We start from the raw sequence: 23,915 nt of genomic DNA, 5'->3' as shown, positions 1-23,915 counted from the left end.
AAATGTCCTGCGGTAATCCTGTGGTGAAAACCACAAAAATGTGTGTTTTGGGGGACAGTACCACATGGACATTGATTCTCGCGTGGACCAAACCGTCACGTTCTCGACCGGTGATGCTCTTGCGTCATATGCCCCTTTAACCAACAGAGTCACGGTTGTGACTTACTCGAAAGAAAGAAACTTAACTCGCTATGACAAGTCTATTTGTGCGTGATTGTACTTGCTATAACAATTCCACCACTTCCATAAAGGCGCAACAACTGCGACGTGGGTTGCATTCCAAACTGCCAACGACGGCACGAAAGTGCACGCTATGTGACTGTAAGAAATGGTGCGATACAGCAAGGACTCACACATCGGCGAAAAGACGACAAAGGGGTTACGGGGAGAACAAAAATCGGTTATCACACTATCTGACAATGTTTAACCTTTGGAACGAAACAGTGTTGGAAGATTTAACCAATTCCAGTGACAGCGGACATTATTTTAACTACGCCTTGCCAAGTGGAAATGTTGTTATCGCTGTAGGCATTGTATGCACCATCCTTACTGTCATCACCAACCCGTTGTGTTTGTTCGTCATTTACCGAACGGCCAGTATCCAAACTACCACCAAGATTTTCATGACGTCTCTTACCATCTCTGACCTTGGTGTCGGGATAATTGGATTTGTCACAAACATCGTGATCGTCTTCGCAAACATTGGTCATACTGTACAGGTGGCACCTTTGGTGTTCCTGACCTTGACATTCGTCAATCAAAATCTTCTGTCCTTGTTGCTGCTGACCATTGATCGCTACATTGCCATCGTCTGTTCTTTGCACTACCCAAGCATAATGACAGTGAAGAGATCAAAAATCATCGTCATCTGCAGTTGGGTATCGGCTACACTGATATCTCTTCTCACAATCCCTTTGATTTTCGTTTTAGGAGTAATCGTACAGGTAATCGCATTTATTGCAAGCTTGAACCTGGCTGGGCTGGTTGTTATTTTGATTATGTACTTGCACATTCTGGTCATTGCTACACGCCAGTCGCATCGAGCGAACCGATTCAAGCATCCTACAGTCGGAAAAGAGATAGCACGAGGAATCAACACCAAATCGTTCACCACGATTATGATGATTGTTGCTGTCATCGTGTGCGGTTGGGCTCCTTATCTGGTGCTAACGATTATTTGGCTCTATCGGGCTAATCATAACTGGTTGCTGCGGGCTGCCCATGATTTGGCGTATTTTCTAATATTCGCCACTAAGTGGACAGACTGCATCATCTTCTGCCTTAGAAATAAGGAATGCAAAGAAACTCTGAAAAGAATGATTTTCAACTGCAAAAGTACGCAATGTGCGCAGCAAAGTGAAGCGACTGGCGTCATTCAACAAAAGCGTAAATATGGTCTACTGCAATAAGAAGGTACGAGTTCCAACGGGTCATGGGTCATTTTCCCTGCAATCCTTTTCAATCTAAGCAGTAGCAAATACCAGCACCACTGCTTGGCATTGTTGTTATTCACTGGGATACAGAAATATGCCCTTGGAAACATGTCTGAAATACATCATCCATTGACAATTGATACCAATTGTCCAGGCAACCAGATAACAATGGGAAAGTTCCACTGAGCTATGTACAAAAACAACGGTCATTATCAGGGTTTTGCCGTGAACTAGGGATAACAAACTTGCCACTGAACTTATATCTTGGATGCGTTTCTCTACTAATTTATTACTGGACTGCTTGAATTAAAATGGTACGTAAAAACCGTTTCAAGATAGCTTGGCCTGGGCATCTAAAGGCAGGACACGGACCCATCTAGTCCACACAACGCGCTACCAGGAATCGCTTGGGATGGCCTCCCCTGGTTCTCGATTTGACACCTTGTGAAGGCTGAGTTATCCAATAGGCATGACAGGGCCTACGGAAATCTCGGGATTAAGGAAAAAAGAGGACCAACGAAACCACAGTGCCCCTTATTTAAAACGCACACATATTCTTGTAGCATATCCAAATACGCACTACTGGGAAAGCTCCAACCCAACTGGCAAATTACAACATTATCAACAGCATAGGAAACACGAAGTTTCAGTGTTCACAATGTAATGAAATTGGTGCTGCCGATGTTTTATTATACAGTAACAGCTGATAAAGGGTGGTTTAGAAAACGATGGAGATAAAACCAGACGGTGCAAATTTTGCCAGGTGTAAACTATCCGTGCGTCATTAGCGGCGAAATTATCAACAGGACCCGTATTTCATATCTATCCTTATAAGCTACAGGCTTTGATATGCCACAGGAAACATGGTTGATAATCATGCTGGATTAGGTTGCTAATTAACTGACTGAAGGAACTGAGGAGACCCAGTCATTTGAGACAACCTACACAGTTGATGCTTTCTAATAAAAAAAGGGAATTACATGTAAATGTCCTTTCGTGTGGAAAAAGAAACGGCAGACAGTAACTTTTCCGGGGGAAAAACAAAGGAAATAAGTCTTTGTGAAAAAAAAGAAACTACATAATAACTTTCAACGTTAAATGAAAGGCATACCTGCTGCCTCTTGTAATGGAAGTACACTGAACATTTCAATTTGAAATTAAGCACTTTATTTAAAAAATAAATTACACGAAATCTTAATCAGTATTCCATTTTGGCACTTACATCTTTGATCGACACATATTTATACAGACAAAAAAACTTACTTCTTGTAGAAACTGAAGCTCATTATTAGGTGCTTTTTCATCATATTTCACTAGTGTTTGAAACAAAGCACCTTCAAGTTGCTCAGCTTACTGAGTTATATGTTTGTATTCTGGCAACAGTCTGAGAATTTCCTCACACTACGGGGGGCTTATGTCCTATCAGTCACATCATATCTAACATCGATAAAAAACATGGTCAATTGTTACCGTGTATATTGTTGTGCATAATGAAAATGAAATTCAAATTCAATTCACAAGTTGACAAATGCCGAAAAATGCTTTTCCTTTTGCTTATCCATTACATGTACCTTGTCATGAAGAGTTTACCTTTGAATTTAATTCGGCGTCTCATCGATCAATTCTTCATCTGGTATATAATCCGATTATTCTGATACCATTAGTTTTTTTTCAAGTCATCACAGATGATGTAAAGTCTAGATAAATTAAACAGATTGTCTTTGTTGTGAGACTAATTTGAAAACTTTTATTTTATTTTCAATTGCCATATTAGTTTCCTTGGTTTGAACTGCATGCAAATCATGAGTGGTTGACCAGTTGTATGACGATATATTTCTCAATGAGCAAATTTCATATGGCTTCTCACAAGCCCGGTCGCAGGCCTCTGCGTGTAATACACTGAAATCAAATGTTTTGAGCTTTGTGGGGTTTTTATGTTGAAAGGCCAAACAATGTCTTTATAGTGCAGTTTTTGTAAATGCTCTTTTTGTGTCCAATTTAGCTTGATTTTAAAGCATTGTGTTCTTAAGCATGTTAATGGCAAACTTGCATATTTGTGAGGAAATGTGTGAGTGATGGCATCTGAGGTAGATACTTCAGTGTTAACTACACTTTATCAGAACTTGAAGTATTATGCTGTTGTAAATTTTGTACATTGGTGGCGGCTATTGTTGTTTGAGTTCATGAACAGCAGGCCAGTCGGCAAAACTTTCTACAAATATTTTCAACGAGAGAGCCTTGGGTTCACAATTTGAAAAGAGAGCCCCCAAAATGAACACGGTCTCCCTGTAATAACTAAAAGGCCACAGCACCCTCCTGTACAAAATGAAGATGAAAATAACATGCCAGGGTGATTTATGACAGAACCATGCTAAAAAAATGGGCTGGCATAGTTATCTGCCCCGAGCTGAAGTGCACCCCCAATCGGCAAAAGAGAGACAGGTGGTTACAAGCGGATTCTTGCATGCGTTCTGTGTGTGTACGAAAAAAATCATGCATGCCGGAATAAATTAGTTACATGTACTCAGCGTGCTCCACGTCAAACTCGCATATACCTGCATGCCTCATGGCGCACGAATGCGGTGAGTACAAAAAAAAAAACACGCCCTCTTTTGTTCCGCCCAGAGAAAATAACATAGTTAAGACAACAATGTGACCAGCCCTTGTTTCAACTCCTTTATGATAATTTTCTACTGAGGTGTATTATATTACAACCATGACGGACACAGATTTTTTTCCTTAGATCTATAAATACAGATTGATCAAAGCTTGCTAAGCGTCAGGTCGGTCTCTTTCTTGTCAGTCAGCCGTTGATTGTCCAGACTCCATAATGCCACAAGATGGCTGTGGTCATCAGTAGCTTCAAGTGAATCTAGCTTAGTCACATCTACAACCAAACACAAAAAGAATTCAACTGAATAAACACCTTTATCAAGTGTGATCGAGGCAACAAAATCAAATAAGTGATGTGAGTTGATGTTTGATATTTAGGAAAAGACAGTCTCAACCCTGTTGTGGTTGAGTCCATCATCACAGGTCCCTGTAAGTCTTTAACAAGTCATCCAGTATTAAGCCGAGTCACAACTTATTCGAATGAAGGATGACAGAAGCATTCCTTTGTTATTGCTATTTATGCTTGTTTATTTATGACTAGCCTTGTGACTAGATTTGTAAAGGGGCTTGTAATAGCAGACTCGACCACAACACTGGAGTCAACAACTCTATCCTCCGACAGTGAAAAAAAATGTAGTGAAAAATGTGACACAAAGCAGGAGGGGTCAGAGAATGCAGAGTTTGTACATGTTAAGTCCAGAGTAACACTGGAAAGAATGTTGCAACCTACCTCCATTTTTTCCATCAGTTGCAGTTCAGCCTAGAATTATTCAAACCCTTTGTAAAATGCGGCAGTTTATTATATTAAGCATTTCAACTGGACTGATGGTAAACCCAGGCACACAAAAACTTGTAGTTCCTTTGCAAAAGCTGATCTGGGCAAAAATATAAACTTTTGGTTGTCAATTCTACGTTGCCTGAATTTGGAATGGATATGGATAATTTTGGGCTTAAATGCATGACCTCAGTGATGGTTGGTTACAGTAGTCAGTCAGTCAGTCTAGCGCTGAAAACTCAACTTTTCTTAGAAGATACTTCCAAAATGCATTGAACTCTCCATAAACTTAGTACAAAACAACAAAGTGGAGTTAAGTTGCAGCATTATTCCCATTAAATTGTCTGTTAATTTGCTTACCATCTGTCTGTAGATATTTATTCAAGGCAGGGCCAATGACAGTCCATGGAATGCTGAAGTTGACGTGTGGAAATGATGCCCCTGAATCCATATCTCTGCAGAAGAAATTGAAGGTTATTTCCCTTTTTTGTAGCACATGTACGTGTAATCTTTTCTGACAAACATGCATGTCCACGTGAATTTGAAACACTCAAGCACTGGCAAGTATGGGTGTGTTGAAGTAGCTTCCCTTGGTGGACCTGGCATTCAACCTTGTCCCCACAGTCTCACTAGTTAGGTCTCATAACATACATGGCAGTCCCAGGCCAGGATTACCCATTGGAAGCTGCTCAAACACATCTGCAAGTGCCTGAGTTAAAGGAAATATACCATCTCAAAACAAACGGATACCAATTCTCAAACAATCGTACACGTACATAACTATATATGAACTTAGACTTAAATGAAGTAACAACACTAATGGGTTAAGGCTGTAAAATCATAGAGCTACAATGAATTATTCCAGTGCCGCATGGAACTCCTGAATTCCCTTTGCAGAGAAACTTTAAAGGAACAAGGAAATAGAAATACTTCTATAAATTTTACTAAAAACCCTTGAAACTGCATCTTTGGGATTCAATTTACCTGATTCTAAATTTTTGCTTTGCAATTTTAACCCATATTTTGTTTTATTCTAATGAGATTTGCATATTCATGAGCAGAACTATGATGTCATCCAAGGCACTGAATCGCAATGTTGCACTGATTTGTGCACAGGAAATTTCTTGATTTTTTAAACCACTCCTATGGCAGATTTGATTTTCTTTGACAATTTATTGCTGTGTAAGTATATGGCAATAATCCAGTAAAAATCCTTTTCACAGAAATGTTCCCAGATTTGGAATTTGGGATTCACAATTTGAACATGAAAACATGCAGCCTGAACCATGTCTTCCTAGATTTACATCAAAGCAAAAGCGCCTCCACTTGTCCACAAATGCTTGGTCAATTTTTAATGTTTGAAAAAATGCACCGTTTAGTTCATGTAACTCAAAAAAGATGTCAAGCATTCTTCATACATGGAAGTAGAGTTCAGAGATACACAAAAAGTGATTCTTAGAAGAATTAATTTCCTGGTTCCTTTAACATCATCCTAATTGTAGACATCTTGAATCCATGAGCCTAATTACAGTACATAATGATATAACATGGAATGAATTCCCAAATGAACTGTAACTTTTAACTGTACATGTATATACACAGGCATTTGTGTTGCACACTGAGCAAAAGGAAACACCCATTTACCGATTGAGCATTTAGTTTTTGTTTAGTGTACATGTATCTGCTTTAATGACAATGCATCATTTGAGAATATAGGCTGAGTTCGGGCGGATTGTTCTCATATGTTCAGGAACAGTTTGTGGATTGGCCGCTCGAACGCTGGGAACCGTTATCGCTACTAGTTACTTGTAGCATGCAAGCAACATGCAAACATGGCGGTGTCCTTGTACATTCTTTGAGAGTTAATGTTTGAGCTTACATCTTTTCCATTTATCTGTTATCAAAAATTATTGATGTTAATTGTGCAAAATTTTCCATTGTCTCCAGTTTTGTAAGCCGTCTCCATAGTTTTTCCAGCTTTTCAAAAATCAAATCTTACCAGTTTTCCTGTGTGTTCGTGTACAACCCTGACGAGAAGGTGGTGTGTGAACCTGTTCCGAGAACGTTCGAGTGCGAGAACGCGAAACCCGCGTCAAAAACAGGCCGCCCAAACTCGACCATAGATGCAACCAGTTAGACAAAAGCCTCGCATTTTCTATAGGTTTGTGTACAAACTTGGATGCACTCAGCAGGCTTTACTTTGCCCAGCAAGTATATGATAATGCATTGCCCTAGTAATATCTTATAGCTCTATGGTACATACATCAATTCAGAATTACGTGCACATGGATGCAGAAATACATGTATTGATGGTCGAAACAAGAATTTAATAGCTTCACCATATCAGGATTATATTGTAATTGTTGCTAAGTTGAACTTGTCACATTTTAAGCCAAATTTGATCCCTGCAGTGATTCTTGAGATGAATAATGTATTGCAGTTTAATTTTTTATTTTCTTTAGTACACTACAGACTGGTGAAACAAGTAAAAAGGAATCACACTGAGAAAAATGCAAGCAGATATTAAAACACACAATATCAAAATAACAAAAGTAAAATGAACAAAACAAAAGAATACAGCAGAATGGAGGAAGAGGTGATCAGTAACTCTGCAAGGCTCTCCTTATTTCCACATAGGTAACATTAAAATTCTGAGCCCTTTAATTACAAGAATGTAAAATTACATGAACTGATAGGAATCGTGACAAATAGACAAACAGTATGCCAAACCCGATTTCACACCACATTTGGAAAAACAAAGTGCTCAGTGATACTTGATCCTGGATGAAAAATCAATGCACATGCATCATTAGATAGCAAAAGGTTTTTTTCATTTATAATATGATAAAAAGCTTTTTGCTTGTGAAATATAGAGTTCTGTCATATGAATTCAGTTCAGAAGACATTTTGAACTTTCCAATAAACCTATACAAATTGCAATATAAAGTACAATAGAGTGATATGTGAGCCCCCAAAATTAAAGTTAAATAGACTCACCCTCTAATTCGATGGTCCATGTTTGAGAAATCCTACCCCTAATGACATCAGGGCAGTGCAGACTGGTTTATCTATATTCATGTATAAAAGATTTCTTCTCTCCCAGTATGTAACAAAGCCTTCTCTCATTTGCTATTTGTTTCCTTTCAATATTTAATATTTAGTTTCTGCTTCCTTTTCATTGTCATCTCTGTATATTGTCCTTGTTAATGGTCCTCATTTCTGGCATCAGCTTGATGTACGACATAATTACACAATGCTGTGTTTGTCTAAGTGTTGTTTGTGTGTTTCTAATTTGGTTTTGGGGGTGTATTTTGTAAGTTATTTAGCAGTACAGTCTGTGCAGGTTATCCCATCTCCAAGTACAAGCCTTGGTTAATGTGAACATCCGTCCTATTCCACATGTATTACTATTTTTATTCCCCTTTCGACTTATTACCCAATGCATTATTTTGTCACTGGTGTTACATTTTTTTGCTGAAATATCACAGTTTTGTACTCTGTCTTGTTCCACTTGCTATTGGTTTACTAAAAAGAAGTCAAAATAAAGGTCCACTGAATTGAACTGAACTCTGGAAAACAGGATTCCCTTTTTCTGAAACACCCTGTGACAGACAAATAGTGGCTTGTGCATGGTGCAAATCCAGGATTTGCCATTGTTTTTTTCACCTCTCCCCATGGAGGACCCCTTTATGTCTACAGTATATCGCAACCTAAAACCTTTTTTCATTGAGGGTCATATTGCATAACAGAAACATAAAGTTTCTGTCGTGTAAGATTACCAAGAGTCGGCAGTGCAAACATTAATAAGGGGGGGGAAATAAAATGAACTTGATTCGTCTTAAACATACAGAATTGGCTGCATTAAACAGACATGGCATACAAACGTGAATGAAATTCTATAGGGCTGCCAGGCACCAGACTATTTCATATTAACAACATGCTTGATGATCCTGTTCTACGGTAGGACAACAGGTAGCTACGGGGGCGCACTGCTTAATAACATGGAAACGAGGTTAAAACGATACCTTGCATTACTGGTAACTATACCCAGCAGCTGTCCAGTCCTGTGACAGAAGAGGGCACCCCCACTTGCCCCAGCATGCACTGCACAAGTTGACTGCAACAAAATGTCCATGATAACATCTCTAAATGCCTATGCAAACCAAATTGACAAGAGCTGGGACAAGATCAAGAGCTCTCAAAAATGGAACTATGCAGAGGTTTACGAATGACCTGAAACATAATGATGTCAAGCATTTTCTACATGTGTGCTTTCCTGTGAGGCTTGATGGATTGTGTCCCATCTCACTGCCATAGGAAAGCACACATGCAAACAAATATCACATTATGTTTCAGGTCTGTTTGAATATTTGGTAAGATAATGTAGAGTAGCCAATAATTGATTTAAAAAATTGATGTAAAAAAATTAAGGTTTGGTGCACCTTTTTTGAAACTATGGATATATAACATACTCAACAGGGTAATTCTACAAATTAGGGGTCCATTTTTTTCGTGTCACTGTCACATCAGACATTTGATTTTGTAAGTTCAGAACATATCTTCTAATTTCCAAGAGTAATGAATTAATGTAAATTACCAGTACCTGCCAAACCAATAAAATAGTTTGAAATCAGTTCCGGTGATATCTCCACGTCAAAAAATAAAGGCAAGATGTAACAGGGCCACAAGAATGTCACATTTGGACCCTATTTTCTGGAAGTACCCATTAGCAAAGATGAACATTTTTGGTGAAACTAAATCAGTATCTGAACTTGTGTGTCACGCATGGAACTATGCTCAAGAACTGTGGACGGTGCAGTGTGATCCCTTCATGAGAGCTCCAGTGAAAGAAATGTGTTTCATATAGGATGCATTTATCTCAAAGGGCCCATTGTAATGTAGTTCTTATTAACAAACCTTGTCTCACATAATATGACTTTCAATTTTAATTTGAAGGGCATTCTGGTACATGTACTTTTTATTTTTACGCTGCCAATTTCCATATTTATGAGCAAAAATGAGCACTTATCCGAGGCAGAAACCTCAGTGCAACAGTTTAACTTCTGCACTAAAATTTGACGGAGCTTTAGATATACATGTATTTTTCTTCGGTAAATTTTGTTTACCTGAGTAATTCCTTGTTAATGATAGTACAGTACATGAAGGTCAGTGCCCAGTTCCCCCCCCCATTTTTTTCACTGAAATAGGGTTGGCGTTCACAATTTAAACTGAATCACTCCCAAAGGCATACCTGCCAACCTGTCGTACTCCTTCCTGAGGTCAGGCATCACCGCATAAAAGATTAGAATTTTAAATGAACTGAGGGCTCATTTAAATACCTTTTAATGTATTGTGTGGTACTGCCTGACCTCAGGAAGGAGTATGATAGGTTGGCATGTCTGCAAAAGGATGAGTGTCTTCCCATAATTGCATCACATCAAAAGCACCCTCATTTGTCACGAAAAGCAGGAAAAAGTTTACCTTACTTAAAAAGTGCACTTAGTCATGGACCATAATCAAAGACAGATGTTGGATAGTGTCCTTGCATTTGAGAGATGGAGAAAAATGTAAAAAACTTGTTTCCAAGTAAAAGTTTTTTGGTGTGTAGGTTTAGCTTTCATTGGAATGAGTACAAGTCCACAATGATTGTCAGCTTAACAGCAGCTGAAATGTACCTAAAAAAACGCACACCAAGAATAACATATTGCCAAGTGTAGAACATTAACGTACGCTGGTAATATGCTGTAGATAGGATTCGAATGACATGCCTTTCCACTTTAAAATTGACATTAAATGTCCTAATCTGATCATTTTTTACAGCGTTATGCATACTTTTCCAAGAGAGGTCAAACTGACCAAGGAGGATTCAATTTTTAAGTGCAGTATTGTTTGCATAAGCACATGTTGCAACGTGGGTTAACTATGGATGATTACACGTACATCTCTCCTCTTTAACCACTTGGTACCGGATGCTTTGAAAAATGCAGTGCACACATACCTGTCAATTTCAAGATTTTCAGTTTTCAAAATTCGTTAAAAATTCATCATTTCATTTAATGGACGTTTACACCCACGTGAATTACTGTCTGGTGGCCCCTCTAGTCTGACAGACAAAATCTTTTGATGCCAGAGTATTTCAAGCAGGCCTACAGCCTTGTGAAAAAAGCCCAGATTGTGCGGTGTTATGTAAGTTTCTTTTGTTCTCGAAATCGGCACAGTGCACTGCTGGCGTCTTTTCAATACAGGCCAGATTAGTGTGCAGCGGTGTTGTATCGCTCACTGCTGGAGCCCTGGAGAGCTTTTGTCCCCGGTGGTAATCTGCTTGCGCTGAATGCCACAAACAGTGGTGTAATCTTTCAAAACAAGGACAGATTTCCTTGGATATTGACAACTGAACAAATGTTGACAATCCCCAGCAGCTCAGTCTTTTGTGCCAAGCACGGTCTTTTGTTACAGGGCCTAGCTCTTTTGTCCGGTTTTGGGCTCCCCGGCTTCGTGTTTAAAGCCTAGGTGCTCGACAACGGGTCCCCCGGCAGCAAGTGGTTAACATGCTCTCCCTCTTTCTCAACAGCCCTATGTACTGATGACATATCAAAGTGTTCACCGTTGTACATTGATAGGATAGAATGGGCGTCATCAGTGTACACATTGCTAAGCATATGAGAATGATTATCTCTGCTTCAAAAAGGTAGTTGTTTATTGTAACCATCATTTGAATTTTCCAGGGAAATTTTCCTCCAAAATTGGAAAGGGAAAGATTACGCATTGCACTTGGTTGTGATCCAATGTAACTTGAACATTGTGCTATTTCTCCAACATGTACATGTACTTGTTGCATAGGAAAACTTTTGTTGCCTACTTTAGTCATATTTTTCAGCCCAACTCCAACCAGAGTATCTGTGTTGCCTGTTGCATGCAATTTTTAAGTGAGGACTCAAAGAAAACTGCATTTTATTTGACTTCCAGTGAGAGCCACCTAAAAGGTGAAAAATGGAAGGAAATGAATATACTTCAATAAAAAGGAACAAATTTCAGTGTCATTTAAACCAAGTTTTTCGTTGGAATTGGAATTACAGGCCCAATTCCTCAAGCAGAAACATCTATGAAGCAGGCCACCACATGCATAAGGTTGGAGCCAGAAATAGGTGCATCTTCCACTGAAAATCCCGACTAAATGATGGCTATGACAAACATTCTGCAATGACCCTATTGTGTTTCTTATAGCTGTGCTGTACTGTGCTTACTTGGAGCATTACTGGAGTACTGTTGGCTGTGTTGACCTTTGACATTACCCCCAAGCTGACTGATGGTGAGAGGTCCAGTTCTGGAGCAAGCAAAGCATGGCCCACCATGATTACTGGCTGACCTGTGGTCAAATAGTATTGAGGGATACTGTTAAACAGATTACACTTTAAAATCAAAACTTTTTACCAATGATTACTGAATAGTAAGTAGGGTAAATAGAGAAAACTATTCAGATTAGCATCTGAAGTAGATTGGCAGTCAGTTATCTGATGTCACTTTAACTGCAGTGCAATTTCAACCAAATTTATGAACTTAGTGGTTGTAGATGAATGTGCATGTGTCCGTGTGACTAGCTCACCTGAAACCATGGAACTGGACAACTACATTATCCTTTTAAGTTATATTGTGCCCATCACATGTGTAATGTAGTCAGCAATGCATGCTCAGTACTCTCCACAAGTGTCCTGCTTAATAGTGCAGATGTCTTATCAAAGGCATGTTTTTTTAAAAACTACCATAAAACCTGTGATATTTTATGGGGCCAAAAATGAAATTCCCAATTACAGTCAAAAAGTAGCTTGAATTAGGAATGTCACAGATGTGACTACTGTCTTGGTGCTAGGTTTTGCCCCCCCCCAGCCCTCCATGGTCCAATCAACACAAAGGTATTTGATACGTGGTCAATTCTCAGAAAAGTTTTTACAAAACAACAAAATTTTTTGTAATTATTCTCAGTGGCCCATTGTGTGAAACTGAGTCTCAACTCACAAGAGCAACTTTGGAATCTAAAGTCTCAACTCACAAGAGCAACCTTGGAATCTAAAGTCTCAACTCACAAGAGCAACTTTGGAATCTAAAGTCTCAACTCACAAGAGCAACTTTGGAATCTAAAGTCTCAACTCACAAGAGCAACTTTGGAATCTAAAGTCTCAACTCACAAGAGCAACTTTGGAATCTAAAGTCTCAACTCACAAGAGCAACTTTGGAATCTAAAGTCTCAACTCACAAGAGCAACTTTAGAATTTAAAGCCTGAAAGAACTGCACAGAGTAAGAATTAATATGAACCCTTAACATCTGTCCCCCATATAATGTCTAGTTGCAACAGAATACCAAACTGACTGATACATCAAAACAAAGAGACAAGTATGCTCTTTTAAATACAGAGCAGATTAGGATTAGGAATCCATAATTTCAAGATTCAAAGAGGAAATCAGCTTCCACACCATTTTTCAACTATCCACCTTCATTTAGGAAGGAGTTTATTGGTCTTCAAAGATGCTACCACAAACAAATGAGCAAGTTAGCATCCAAACCCTCAATCCAAACAAAAAAATTAAACATATCATTCAGTATGTCTAGGTGGTTTGCAGAATTCTTTCAGCCAAATCTAAGTTGGGTCACATGATAGGGTACCCCGATATCCCACCCTGGCGTGAAACGGTGAGGATAACGTATAATGCAGGAAACACACTGATCGAGTTTTAAAATGGGCAAGAGTAGCAGAAACACAGACTTGCTACTGCTGTACAAGTTACACTCACTTTCTGCTTGAACTGCAACACGATAAAATAACTTCAAAAACAACAGGGCTGTGTCCATTACCTTGTGTGTATGACGTAGCCATTCTTAATCCAGTGATTCTATAGGCCTCTCTCAATGCATCCAATTTTCCCTCTAGTTTTAGAATAGCAAGGTCAAAGGGTGAGTTGGGGCTAGTAGTATACACAACTGTGGCATCTTCCCAGTGCAGATATGGGCAGTCAATCCGAACACGAACTGCAATGAGAAAGTATCTATATAACTATATTGAGTTCAGAGAAGAGCAACACTTCCATGATTGATGAAAATCAACAATAAACATTGCCAATGGCCTATCCAAGTGTATTTGAAGTGAGAAAATGCAAAGCAGGACTGAATTCTTTCTATTGTAAATCAGGAAGTAAACTTGCCCAAAAGGTTTTTTCAGATTCATTTCGTGGGTTCTGACCAAGGTTCACCGGAATAAATCCCTATCTTCTGAGTGGTAAATTGTAGATCATGTGACATAACTTTAATATCTGGCATAATCCACAACACAATCACGAGGCAAGTTTGATCAAGGACCACTGGTTAATTAGTAGTTGGTTCATGATGTACCTAGCACATGTGCAGTGAAGTGGAAGTGCGAACGACCGCTGTCCCATCACTAGGCCAAAGGGGAGAAAAGGTGTTAGCAGGAAGGCCAAAACAGCAAAAATAAAAGTGAAAATGGTTATTTACGAGTGGTATACAGTTCTTCTGTCTTTTTTTTTTTTATAATTGGTCCTCTCTGCAATGTGCTATTAAGTGTGATGCATGGCAACCAATGATACAACCAACCTCGATATAGACTGGTCGCAACTAGTTGACTAAAAGTTTGACCCTTTAGCTCTGACTGAGGGGCATAAAACTGTACTCATTACCGTGGTGATCGGTTGCTTTATGCACCACATGACGGCAGGTGAGAATGACACCCTTGTCTGCATTGATCAACACACCAGATCCCCACACAGTGCTAGCCTTGATTAGAACAACAGACTTCATGCACTGCTGAACAACGGACAGTGGTCTACCTGAAAAATGAAACAAATGACGGGAAAGCCATTACAAATCTCACATGCCCGTGGTGTTACACTAGATTTTGTCAGAAACTTTAATTTATTTTTTACCCTGATCCTCCCTCCAAAGCCACAAGAGGTTCAGGAGGATTTTATGGGATTGAGGGAGCTACAAGAAAATATTGCCCAAGATTGAACAATTTTGTGCCAATTGAAGACCAGTGCAATATTGTCAGAGTCAATAAACCGTGTTTTTGTATCTAGGCATCTCATGACATTAGTATCAATCACATCAGGCTGGTGATTCCAACAGCCCAAGCAAATTGATTTGGATCACTGAAGTGAATATTCAAATCCAATTGTTAGCTGGTTCACCATCCAAATTGCAGATGTTGGCAGTTCAGAAATGTTTCAAACACTGGAACAACATGATAGTGCCTGTACGAATAACCTACAACCATGACAACACACGTGCCCAATATTGCTGTACACTGTTCACAGGTTAACAACAGCAAGTTTCCACACTTTTAGTGAAGAGCAAATACTCAGGACAGTATCAAAATACTATTGTCCTTATGCAAGTACTAATACTGTACTCCTCCCACAGCAACAAAATACTCAACAATGAACCGGCCTGTTATTCCAACAAGGCATGCCCAATACAAGGCTATTCAGGAAAAGCTATGTGCGATAGTTTGTCCTATTAGTGCAGCCATACGTCGACTCGTGTGTTTTCTCCCTGAAAGACCTTGGCTTTTTGAAATACTGAACTAGCTCATTATGGGCAACTGTGATGTGGGACATGATGTTTGAACACTCCAGGGGCGCATACCATCCCAGGTGAAGCAGAGGGTGCCATGCGTCCCAAAGGGTGATAAAAGCATAATATCCCACATAGTCAATAACTGTTTTGTTACACATGTATCCTTCTCTGGAATTCTTTGTGATATTCCTCATAAAGTGTCTTGAATTTATTGGAGTGTCTTTGTCCACTGCTGCACAGAAAGTTGTATGACAAACAAAAGCTTCTGAGCATTGTTGTACTGGTTTGTGTTGATTGCATGTGTCTCGCTTGAAATCAATATTTTCTGGTCTTAAAAACCATTTCTGCAGAAGCATCTGCACGTGCCCTCAGGCTTAGCAGTCATTATGCTGAGGAACTTAAACAAAACCCCCCAGAAAATTTCAAATGAGCTTCAACTATTGACAATAATACTGCAGTGCTCCACCAGCTGATCATATTGTAGGCTGGTTTACCAGTCCCACTGAACTTCACTCTTCTTAACTATACATGGGCAAAAATAGCAGAGGTGCACAAAGTGTCCCTGCATCATGGTTTGGACTGTGGGGTAGGAACAAGTCTATGGTGTCATGATGCACACGTAGAGTAAGTCTAGGAAAAGATTATAGTTTGAGCTGAGTCCCAAAAAGAATTGTCTGGAAAATCTGGTAGAACATTGGGAACCAGGCCCTGGAGCATGGTCACACCACTGGTTATTATTAGCTCTCACTGTGAAGGGAACCCATTCACAGGAAAACAATGGTACAAAATGTCATGAATGTCATGAAAATTGCAGTTAATCCCAAAGCAAAATGTAACGATACAATTTTAAAAACAACTTCAAATACTGTTGTTCAAACATGATGTACAAAGCATATTCCTACTGAAAAAACATAACTGAAAAGCAAATAACCAGGCGATGAACTATAATTTGCTCCCAAACAAGCACAATGATGAGTGTCCACAATTTTCATTACCCGGTCACATGATTATTTGGAGCCAATGAAAATACAGAATTCAAGCAAGAGGTATAACAATACAATTATTCTCATGACGCAGAAGCCTGAAATGAATATATGAAATCCAGAACGCTTTGATGTATTTCCACCACCTTGATTAGGTTTGCATTCTCCTTGCCAGGAGGGAGGTGCAGAGGTGACTTTCTTGTGGGTCAGGGAATCTGTGATGCATCTCAGGGAGTCCAGGACTGCTTGAATGGAACAAACAAGGGTCAGACCAATCCATTCGTTGTTTTTCCAGCACAGTGGGGCAACTATGATACCTGCAAGCACACTAAAAGAAACATGGAAAACAACATCCTCAATTGGATACACCTTTTGTAACCACTTGTGGTGTAACAACTGGTGGTGAAATATAATGACAAGTTTGCTTATAGTAAGACAGATTTATTAAGTCAATATGCTACGTAACTTATGTCTCACATGCATGCAGAAACGTTTGGTACAGGTATATATGTTCTTCTTGCTTTCAAATTAGGTCCAAGGTACGGACAGTAGAGCTAAGGACAAAGGTGGGCTTTGTAGGGTCCTGTGCACGCATCAACTCATATGTATATGACACACAAAACAGCAGAGGGGACTGGGTTAACAGTGCTTACCCTTGGGTTACAAATTTCCACTGGGCTAACATCCAGAAATGATTCATGCCTGTGAACAGGCATGCACACTCTTGTTTGAATGAATAAGTAGAGCCCTTATTCTTACAAAGTTGCTAATCCCTTTTGCTGTCAAAATTAGATGGAGCAAAATTCACCAGTTAGTTTTCACATTAAATTAATGGACAATAATTTTTAATTTCAAAAGAGATGTCACTCTCGTCTCAATCCAGTTTGCTTCCACAATTGTACACATAAAGAACAGGTTATGGAGTGCTTAAGACATTGTAAAAATGTGAAACCACGAAGCAGCCACTGCTAACGTGATGGTAACTTTCTGGACCCCTCGACTGATGTGTTTTGCGTCATACGTTGTGTTTACCTTTCTTGGTGATTTCTTCCAGACTTTGTCAGATACATGCCTCCTCCTTCAGATCCTGGAATGCATCGTGCATCTGTCATAATGAGCTGGTGCTTGGGGCCGGCCACATTGCTGACAATCCCCTTACTGATACTGTTGAGAAAGACAGCAGGACAGGTAGAACCAAATGGGGTTGTATGCAGACAGACGGGATCTCCTTGCTGTAGACAGAAAGCATCTTGAAGTGTGCGGGACCTGTGAGTCAGACAAGATCAGTATTTAGTTAAAAAGTCAAACAATGGCTATGTCTTACAGTCCAATATTTTTGGAGTCTGCATGTAAGCCTGATGATAAAGACAAAGAGCAGGAATGCTTGGATGAAAGCATGAGTGTTAAATGGCTACCGGTATATTGATTGAGTACTTAAATGGTTGGACAAATAAACATTTTGACCCAAAGCTTGACACTGTTAGACGTAAAAGGATGGATATTTGTATGACAGGATTCTAATAAATTTGTAATTTTTTCCCCAAGCCTTCAGATGAGTATACAGTGTTTATTCATATGTTGGTAGAGGGCAAATGCCTAATGTAAAAATCAACATATGCTGATGCAAAAATGACTTCTTACAATAATCTTATCTGCTACTAATCTGACTGAAATTGGCTTCACGACCCCAACAAACTTAGTCGTTGAGAGGTAAAAGATGTCTGCACAAGTAAACAGAAGGTGCTCGGGTCCAGTCCCACCCATGTAAGCTTGCGGATTTTTTCACAAGCCAATTGACAGTAATCAGAACATGTATATGGCAAACGTTTTAAAAGGGCAATCACTTGATGTAAAATTGACATCTCCCTGATGCAAAAGTACACCTTATAAGGATTCAGATCAGTTCATGTCTTTTTCAAATACTTGAAGTTCTAATACACATTTTCACCTTAATATTATATTTCTTGCCCAACCCTAATAGCCCATGCTTTTATCTTTCAGGGTTCCTTTGAATATACTACTGTTTATCAAGGCCCTTCCAACTGTAGCGTTGATGGTTTGGACTATCAGGACAGCAACGGTCAAATATACACGCATTTAGGTTAGCATTGCTCTAGATGAAATGAAAATGCTATAGTCAAGTTTACCAGATGGCATTGGAGGGATGGCCCAGTGGACACGGATTATCCTTGCTATCTTGCAACTTCAACAGGGCAAACCAACTGATGAAATTCTCCCTAGGTAAGTTCCTGGAGACAGAGCTCAACCCAAAGGGCTCTACGCACTGGCCATTTGGAGAGTCCCTCCCTGAGCCTGATCTCACTGTCGAGTCGCCTGCTTGACCACTCTGCTCCCTTTGGCCTTCTCCGTATTCAGTGTACTTCCAGCCGTCTGTCTCCGGGATGATGGCCTGAAGGAGGTTGTGAAATTCTTGGCACTTCCAAAGTGAGATCAGCTGGGCTTTTCTGGTCATAGTGCTGACACCGGATTGCTTGTGACTGGAAGTATATGTAGGACTGTGCTTGGTAGCGGAAGTTGCTGATGAAGCAGGAAGAACTGCAAGATGTGACAGGACCTGCTGTGGTACCGGTAGGATGACATCAATGTGCACATTTTTCATCACTTCTGTTGCCGTGGAGTACCCATGGCTCTCTATAGGTAATATTAACAGCACCAAAACCGTGTACACAAAAAATGTGCGTAATACGTTGTCAGTAATTTTTTCCAAATTTGGAAACAAATTTTCAAGCAAGATTTTATTCATTACTATACTCAAGGGCATACACATGGGTAGTGTTGTGCTGTTCAACCGGATGGCATACACGTGTACATGATAACACATTTCGGCTATGAGCCGGTTCAGTATTTCAAAGAAGCATGGTCATTCGAGAACACAGCTTGTGAGTTTGTTTCTGCATTCAATTGGGAACCCTGAACAATAGAGGACAATAAGATCCCCGATTGACAGAGGGTCCCCGATTGACAACTGTGTACAAAACATATGGGTGGTCTTCTTAAAAAGTTAAAGTACAAACAAAAGAGAAATAGGGGGTCCCCAGTTGCAGGCAAATACACACTTCTGTGAGTTGGTGTATGACAGCGCTGATAGGGCCGACATCATGCAATTGTACTGCTTTTCCTGAATGATTTTGGGCATGCCCTGTCTGAATTCAAAACTGCCTCATTTTTGTTCTAGAGGCTAATTTTATAGCCCTGAAACAGAAATCCTGTGAGCCATTACTGGTCACTGTAGATGTTTGAGCATATAAACCAAATACATAGATCACTTTGCAGCAGTACCGGTACATAAGGGTGTATAAAAGATGGCAAGCCATGTGTGAAATGTTGCATAAACCCTGCAGAAGCATGACTCTCAAGGGTTAGCATTTTGTGGTGGCATATAGTCGTGAAAAAAAGTGGCTGCTGTGTGTACATGTTCGTTTCTTGCTGTATATTTTAAAATACAGAGGCCAGTTCATTGCAAAATAACACCATCCACCACATGTGTGGATCCAAAGACTGCATACTGAGGTTGGTACACCCAATTTATTAACTAATAAGTGTGAGCAGAAAATATTTGCATCCCTACTGGGTAAAAGAAATTTCTACTACAGGGTACCTACTTTTCACTGCTGGCTTGGAGTAGATTCTAGATGTGCCTATCAGAAACTTTCATTCTGGACAGATGACTGACACAATTCTTGTCCAGACTATCTCAAATCAATCCAATGTATGTTTTTCAAACCTTGAAAAGGTCTTTCCTGATGATTTCAATTCACAAGCAGAAGAGGAGACTGACCCATTTTTGAAGATGAATGGAATGTACGGTGAAACTGGTAATGATGTTCTTTTTACATACATGTGTCTTTCGATTTTGCAACACTAGAAGAGAGAGACTGGTTACAGGTATTTCACACAGCGACCTAGATCTGGTAACTGGGGAGCTGTATCTTTTTACATAAGTTTCCCTATTGTAACAATGCTCCACCTTTGACATGTGCAGGAAGATAAACCAGTAGGCAATTTTGTAGGTACATGTATTTTATTGAATTTTTGTAGTCATTTTGGTCCTTTGGGGGAACTAGTGCATGGTAACAGTAACACTCAAGAAGTACAATGGACTAAAGTCAATCCGGTTTGTAAGTGACTTCATCACAAAGGCAGAGGCACCATGATTTGAAGGCTCCCATTGGACGACCACTGAGGTTGGGCGTTAACTTCCGGTTCCATGTTTTCATGTAAATGGCAATCAATGCATGTATTAACTCTACATGTAGTGGGGTGCACGTGCTGTGGGCATGGTTTAAACTGAAGTGATGTCACACTTACGAACCGATTACATGTAATTGTAAAAAAATAAGAAAAAGAAAAAAAAAAGTATGTCTCAAGTTTTAGGATTCACAAAACAAAGTGTTGACAGTTGTCAAAACATATACTAAACATGGCCACGAATCTGACCTCTTTTCTGTAATGCTGGAATTAGTCCTTTCTTTCCTGGCTTGATCAAGTGTAATCCTTGAGATCTCTGATAGTGTACAACCTCTGAGAAGACTTGACCGCTAGTCAAGACTAGTCCATTCAGGGGGTCAATTACAATCCCACTGCAGCTGTACTCTGATTGGTCATTTTCACCTCTTGTGTGGAACCTTTGCTGCTTCTGCACGTGGACGACACAGCTGTCAGCCAACAAGATCCGACTGCCGTCCATATCTGCTGGAGAGTGACAAAGAAATGGTGTGTCACTAATGTGATATAATTATTCATAGGGTATTGCTGCCATATACATGTACCTGGCTTTGTAGACCGTTGCTGCAATGGTTGACAAAAAGATGATTTTAGAAGGCAATCCCTTATTGGTTTTGATCAAATTTACAAAAAGAGTAGGTTGCCTTGTCACAACAGCAGTGCAGAGATATATAAATGTACATGTATCTGTGTGTATGTGTTGCTATAAATGGAAAATAAGGTCGGTCGAACATTTTCCCCCAAATATGTTCACAATTCTAAAAAAAAGTTTAATGTCCATGAATACAGCTCAAAATTCTAAAAAAAAGGGAAAAAAAAGGGTGTAACTGCCAACTCTAGCATGAGTCACTACTGCAGCGGGATTATTGAATATTTGAATAGTATTTTCTGAATCTGAATATTCGAAATGCAAAATTCATGAAAAGGAGGGGAGAATTTTCTTTTATTTTAAATGAGAAAAATTACACTATGGAGGCTTGTTTCAAACACATTCAAAAGAACAATGACAGAAATCTTATGATTTAAAAAGTACATGTAAATTATTCATTACAAAATTTAAAAGGAATAGAAATTTTCAACAGGGCGAGAAGTATTCATGTACATTGTGTTTGTTATTGCAACGGATTTCGTTTAAGGTTTGTTCATCAGTTTGCTGGTCAGTACAACCGAAACATTGGACATTTGATTGAAGGTCAAATATTTGAATACTGATTTATTCAAATTGTTTGAGCCCTATCAAAAGCACAAAGTTAGCAAGCAACAGCTCTGAGTTAACAAAAAATTATTAATTAGAATTTATCGTGTACAGATTCATAGGTGCATGTGTGTACAAGCACACGTAAATGAATATGTAAAAGTATTTGAGGACTACACAAACAAGATGTCTCCTTCTTTGGGCAAGTGCAGCTCTGAAGTATGAATCAAATTCCCGGTGCCCCCAAGATGCCCCCCACTAAGAAAACAAGATAAATGGATGAACGGATTAGGCTAAAAAAAGCTGGCTCCCAAAAAACCTCACCATTGCACTGAAAGCTGGTGCCCTCCATAAGACACTGGTGTCCTTGTGCCCCCCACTAAATCCTACGCTACTGCTGCATGGCAAATGACAAACCCAATTATGCCCACCGTCTGCTACCCTACTAAAATTTAAGGCCATAGTATTAGTAAACAATGGAACACAGCCATATTCAAATGTGTAAATGGGAAATTATAGAGTCTTAATTATTTCAAGTACCCTGCCTAGCCATGTCAGCCTGCCTGACCTGATTGGTCTTCTACCCCTAGAACTAAGGGTCCGACGTCCGCTGCTCTCCCACGAAGAGAGCTGCGGACGTCGGACCCCACAGTTCTGGGGGTAACTAATCTACCTGACATGTCTGACCATGGCCTGACTGTTCGTGCCAAATTTAGTCCGAGTAACTTGGAAATTGGACCCTGCAAATGGCCTTTTTTAACATTTGGACATGGTCGGGCGATAGTTAGTAGGCCGACAGTAGGATAGTAGGTCATCGTCTTCCCTACCCCCAGAACTGTGGGGTCCGACGTCCGCTCCTCTCCCACGTGGGAGAGGAGCGGCCGGACGTCGGACCCCACAATTCTGGGCTCCCCCACCCCCAAAAAAGCTGTCCCGATGCCTCTAATCTCAAAAGTTTAACGTAAGTGAATGACTCGGCCTATATTTGTTTAATTGAGGTAGCCACATCATTAGGCCTATCAGCCTATATTATAACGTAGCTTCTATTACTACCAAAATCACATAGTGCCGCACTCACCACCGAAGATCGTTGGGCACCACCCTCTTCATCAGCCTCTCACAAACACACTAGCTAGCGCGAGCAAGAGAGGGCGTAGTTTTATGGTACTCACCTCATGCTTTATAAGCGCGCCGGGCGCGGGAGCTGAGGCGCGTTTGACGCGGAGAACGCCACGACACTTACCACACATGTACATTGTTAGAGGGTGCTATCATATCACCACACGAATCGTTATGATAACGATTCGTGAGGTGATGGCGCCCTGTAAATGTACAGTATAGTAAATGTACAAACATGTACAGTACATGTACTTACATGTACTGTACATGAACAATGTACGGTACGTGTGATGGTTCGCACCATAAAGATCACAGTAAAGCTAGAGGTGCCATTTACCGACTGTCCATCTATACAGTGAAACAATTACACCGATGGTCTTTAGAAGAGAAAATAATATCGTAAGTTTTGAAGTTTTCTTCTTATCAGGGAACGGTGCATGATGCTTTCGGACCCCCCACCATAGCAGGGGATCCCTTCAGTACGCCCATCAACCCCCGTATTCTTATGAAGCTCAAAGAACCGGCTCGGGAGAAGGGTGGAATGAGGCTATCAGACAGACTGAAGAAAACTCAAAAGAATTAAAATGTCTGCTCTCGTGAACATTTAATAAGGCCACCGGCCTCCAACAAAAATACGAAAAGAGCTGTACATAACAACGTGACGGAGCCAACGCCCTGTAGCCAACTGCACTGAATGAAGGCCACATCTATGTTTTTAACGTCGCAGTGAACAATAAAGAAAATTACAAACATTTTAGGTGACAGCTGTGATTACGTAAAAACGCCAGAACAGTATAATGAAAGCTAAATCCGCCTCTATTTCCCTCCTTAACTGAACTTTTCTGGCCTTTCTTGTTTTGTTTGTTTCTGTTGTTGCTGTTGTTGTTGTTGTTGTTGTTGTTGTTTTGCTTTCTGATGGCTAATGGCCTAGCTAGGTCACTACTGGGAACAATTACTGGCGTACATC

The 23,915-nt window shown here is 39.9% G+C and overlaps 1 protein-coding gene across 6 annotated transcripts; it reads right to left on the bottom strand.

Moving 5' to 3' along the window:
• Positions 1-2,077: 2,077 nt before the first annotated feature.
• On the bottom strand, positions 2,078-23,059 carry LOC110981568 (peroxisomal leader peptide-processing protease-like). 6 transcript variants are annotated; one of them, XM_022239220.2, is made up of 11 exons: positions 23,002-23,059; positions 20,848-21,099; positions 18,537-19,041; positions 17,422-17,655; positions 16,536-16,717; positions 14,509-14,658; positions 13,670-13,843; positions 12,066-12,187; positions 8,847-8,938; positions 5,182-5,276; positions 2,078-4,320 (listed from the first exon to the last, which is right to left on the bottom strand). In XM_022239220.2, the coding sequence occupies exons 2-11, from the start codon at positions 21,095-21,097 to the stop codon at positions 4,196-4,198; spliced, it is 1,929 nt and encodes a 642-aa protein (XP_022094912.2). In that variant the 5' UTR covers positions 21,098-21,099; positions 23,002-23,059; the 3' UTR covers positions 2,078-4,195. The 6 variants fall into 6 exon arrangements, with proteins under 6 accessions (XP_022094912.2, XP_022094911.2, XP_086999484.1 ...); XM_022239219.2 differs by having other exon boundaries at positions 22,908-23,038; XM_087143358.1 differs by having other exon boundaries at positions 20,848-21,102; positions 22,908-23,036.
• Between the last annotated feature and the right edge of the window lie 856 nt (positions 23,060-23,915).

This window comes from Acanthaster planci, linkage group LG11, assembly GCF_054643075.1.
Source record: "Acanthaster planci isolate LZ-2023a linkage group LG11, COTS_SCS, whole genome shotgun sequence".
NCBI classification, from domain to species: domain Eukaryota; kingdom Metazoa; phylum Echinodermata; class Asteroidea; order Valvatida; family Acanthasteridae; genus Acanthaster; species Acanthaster planci.
Note: the sequence above shows the minus strand (reverse complement) of the source record. Positions and strands in the feature narration are given on the sequence as shown.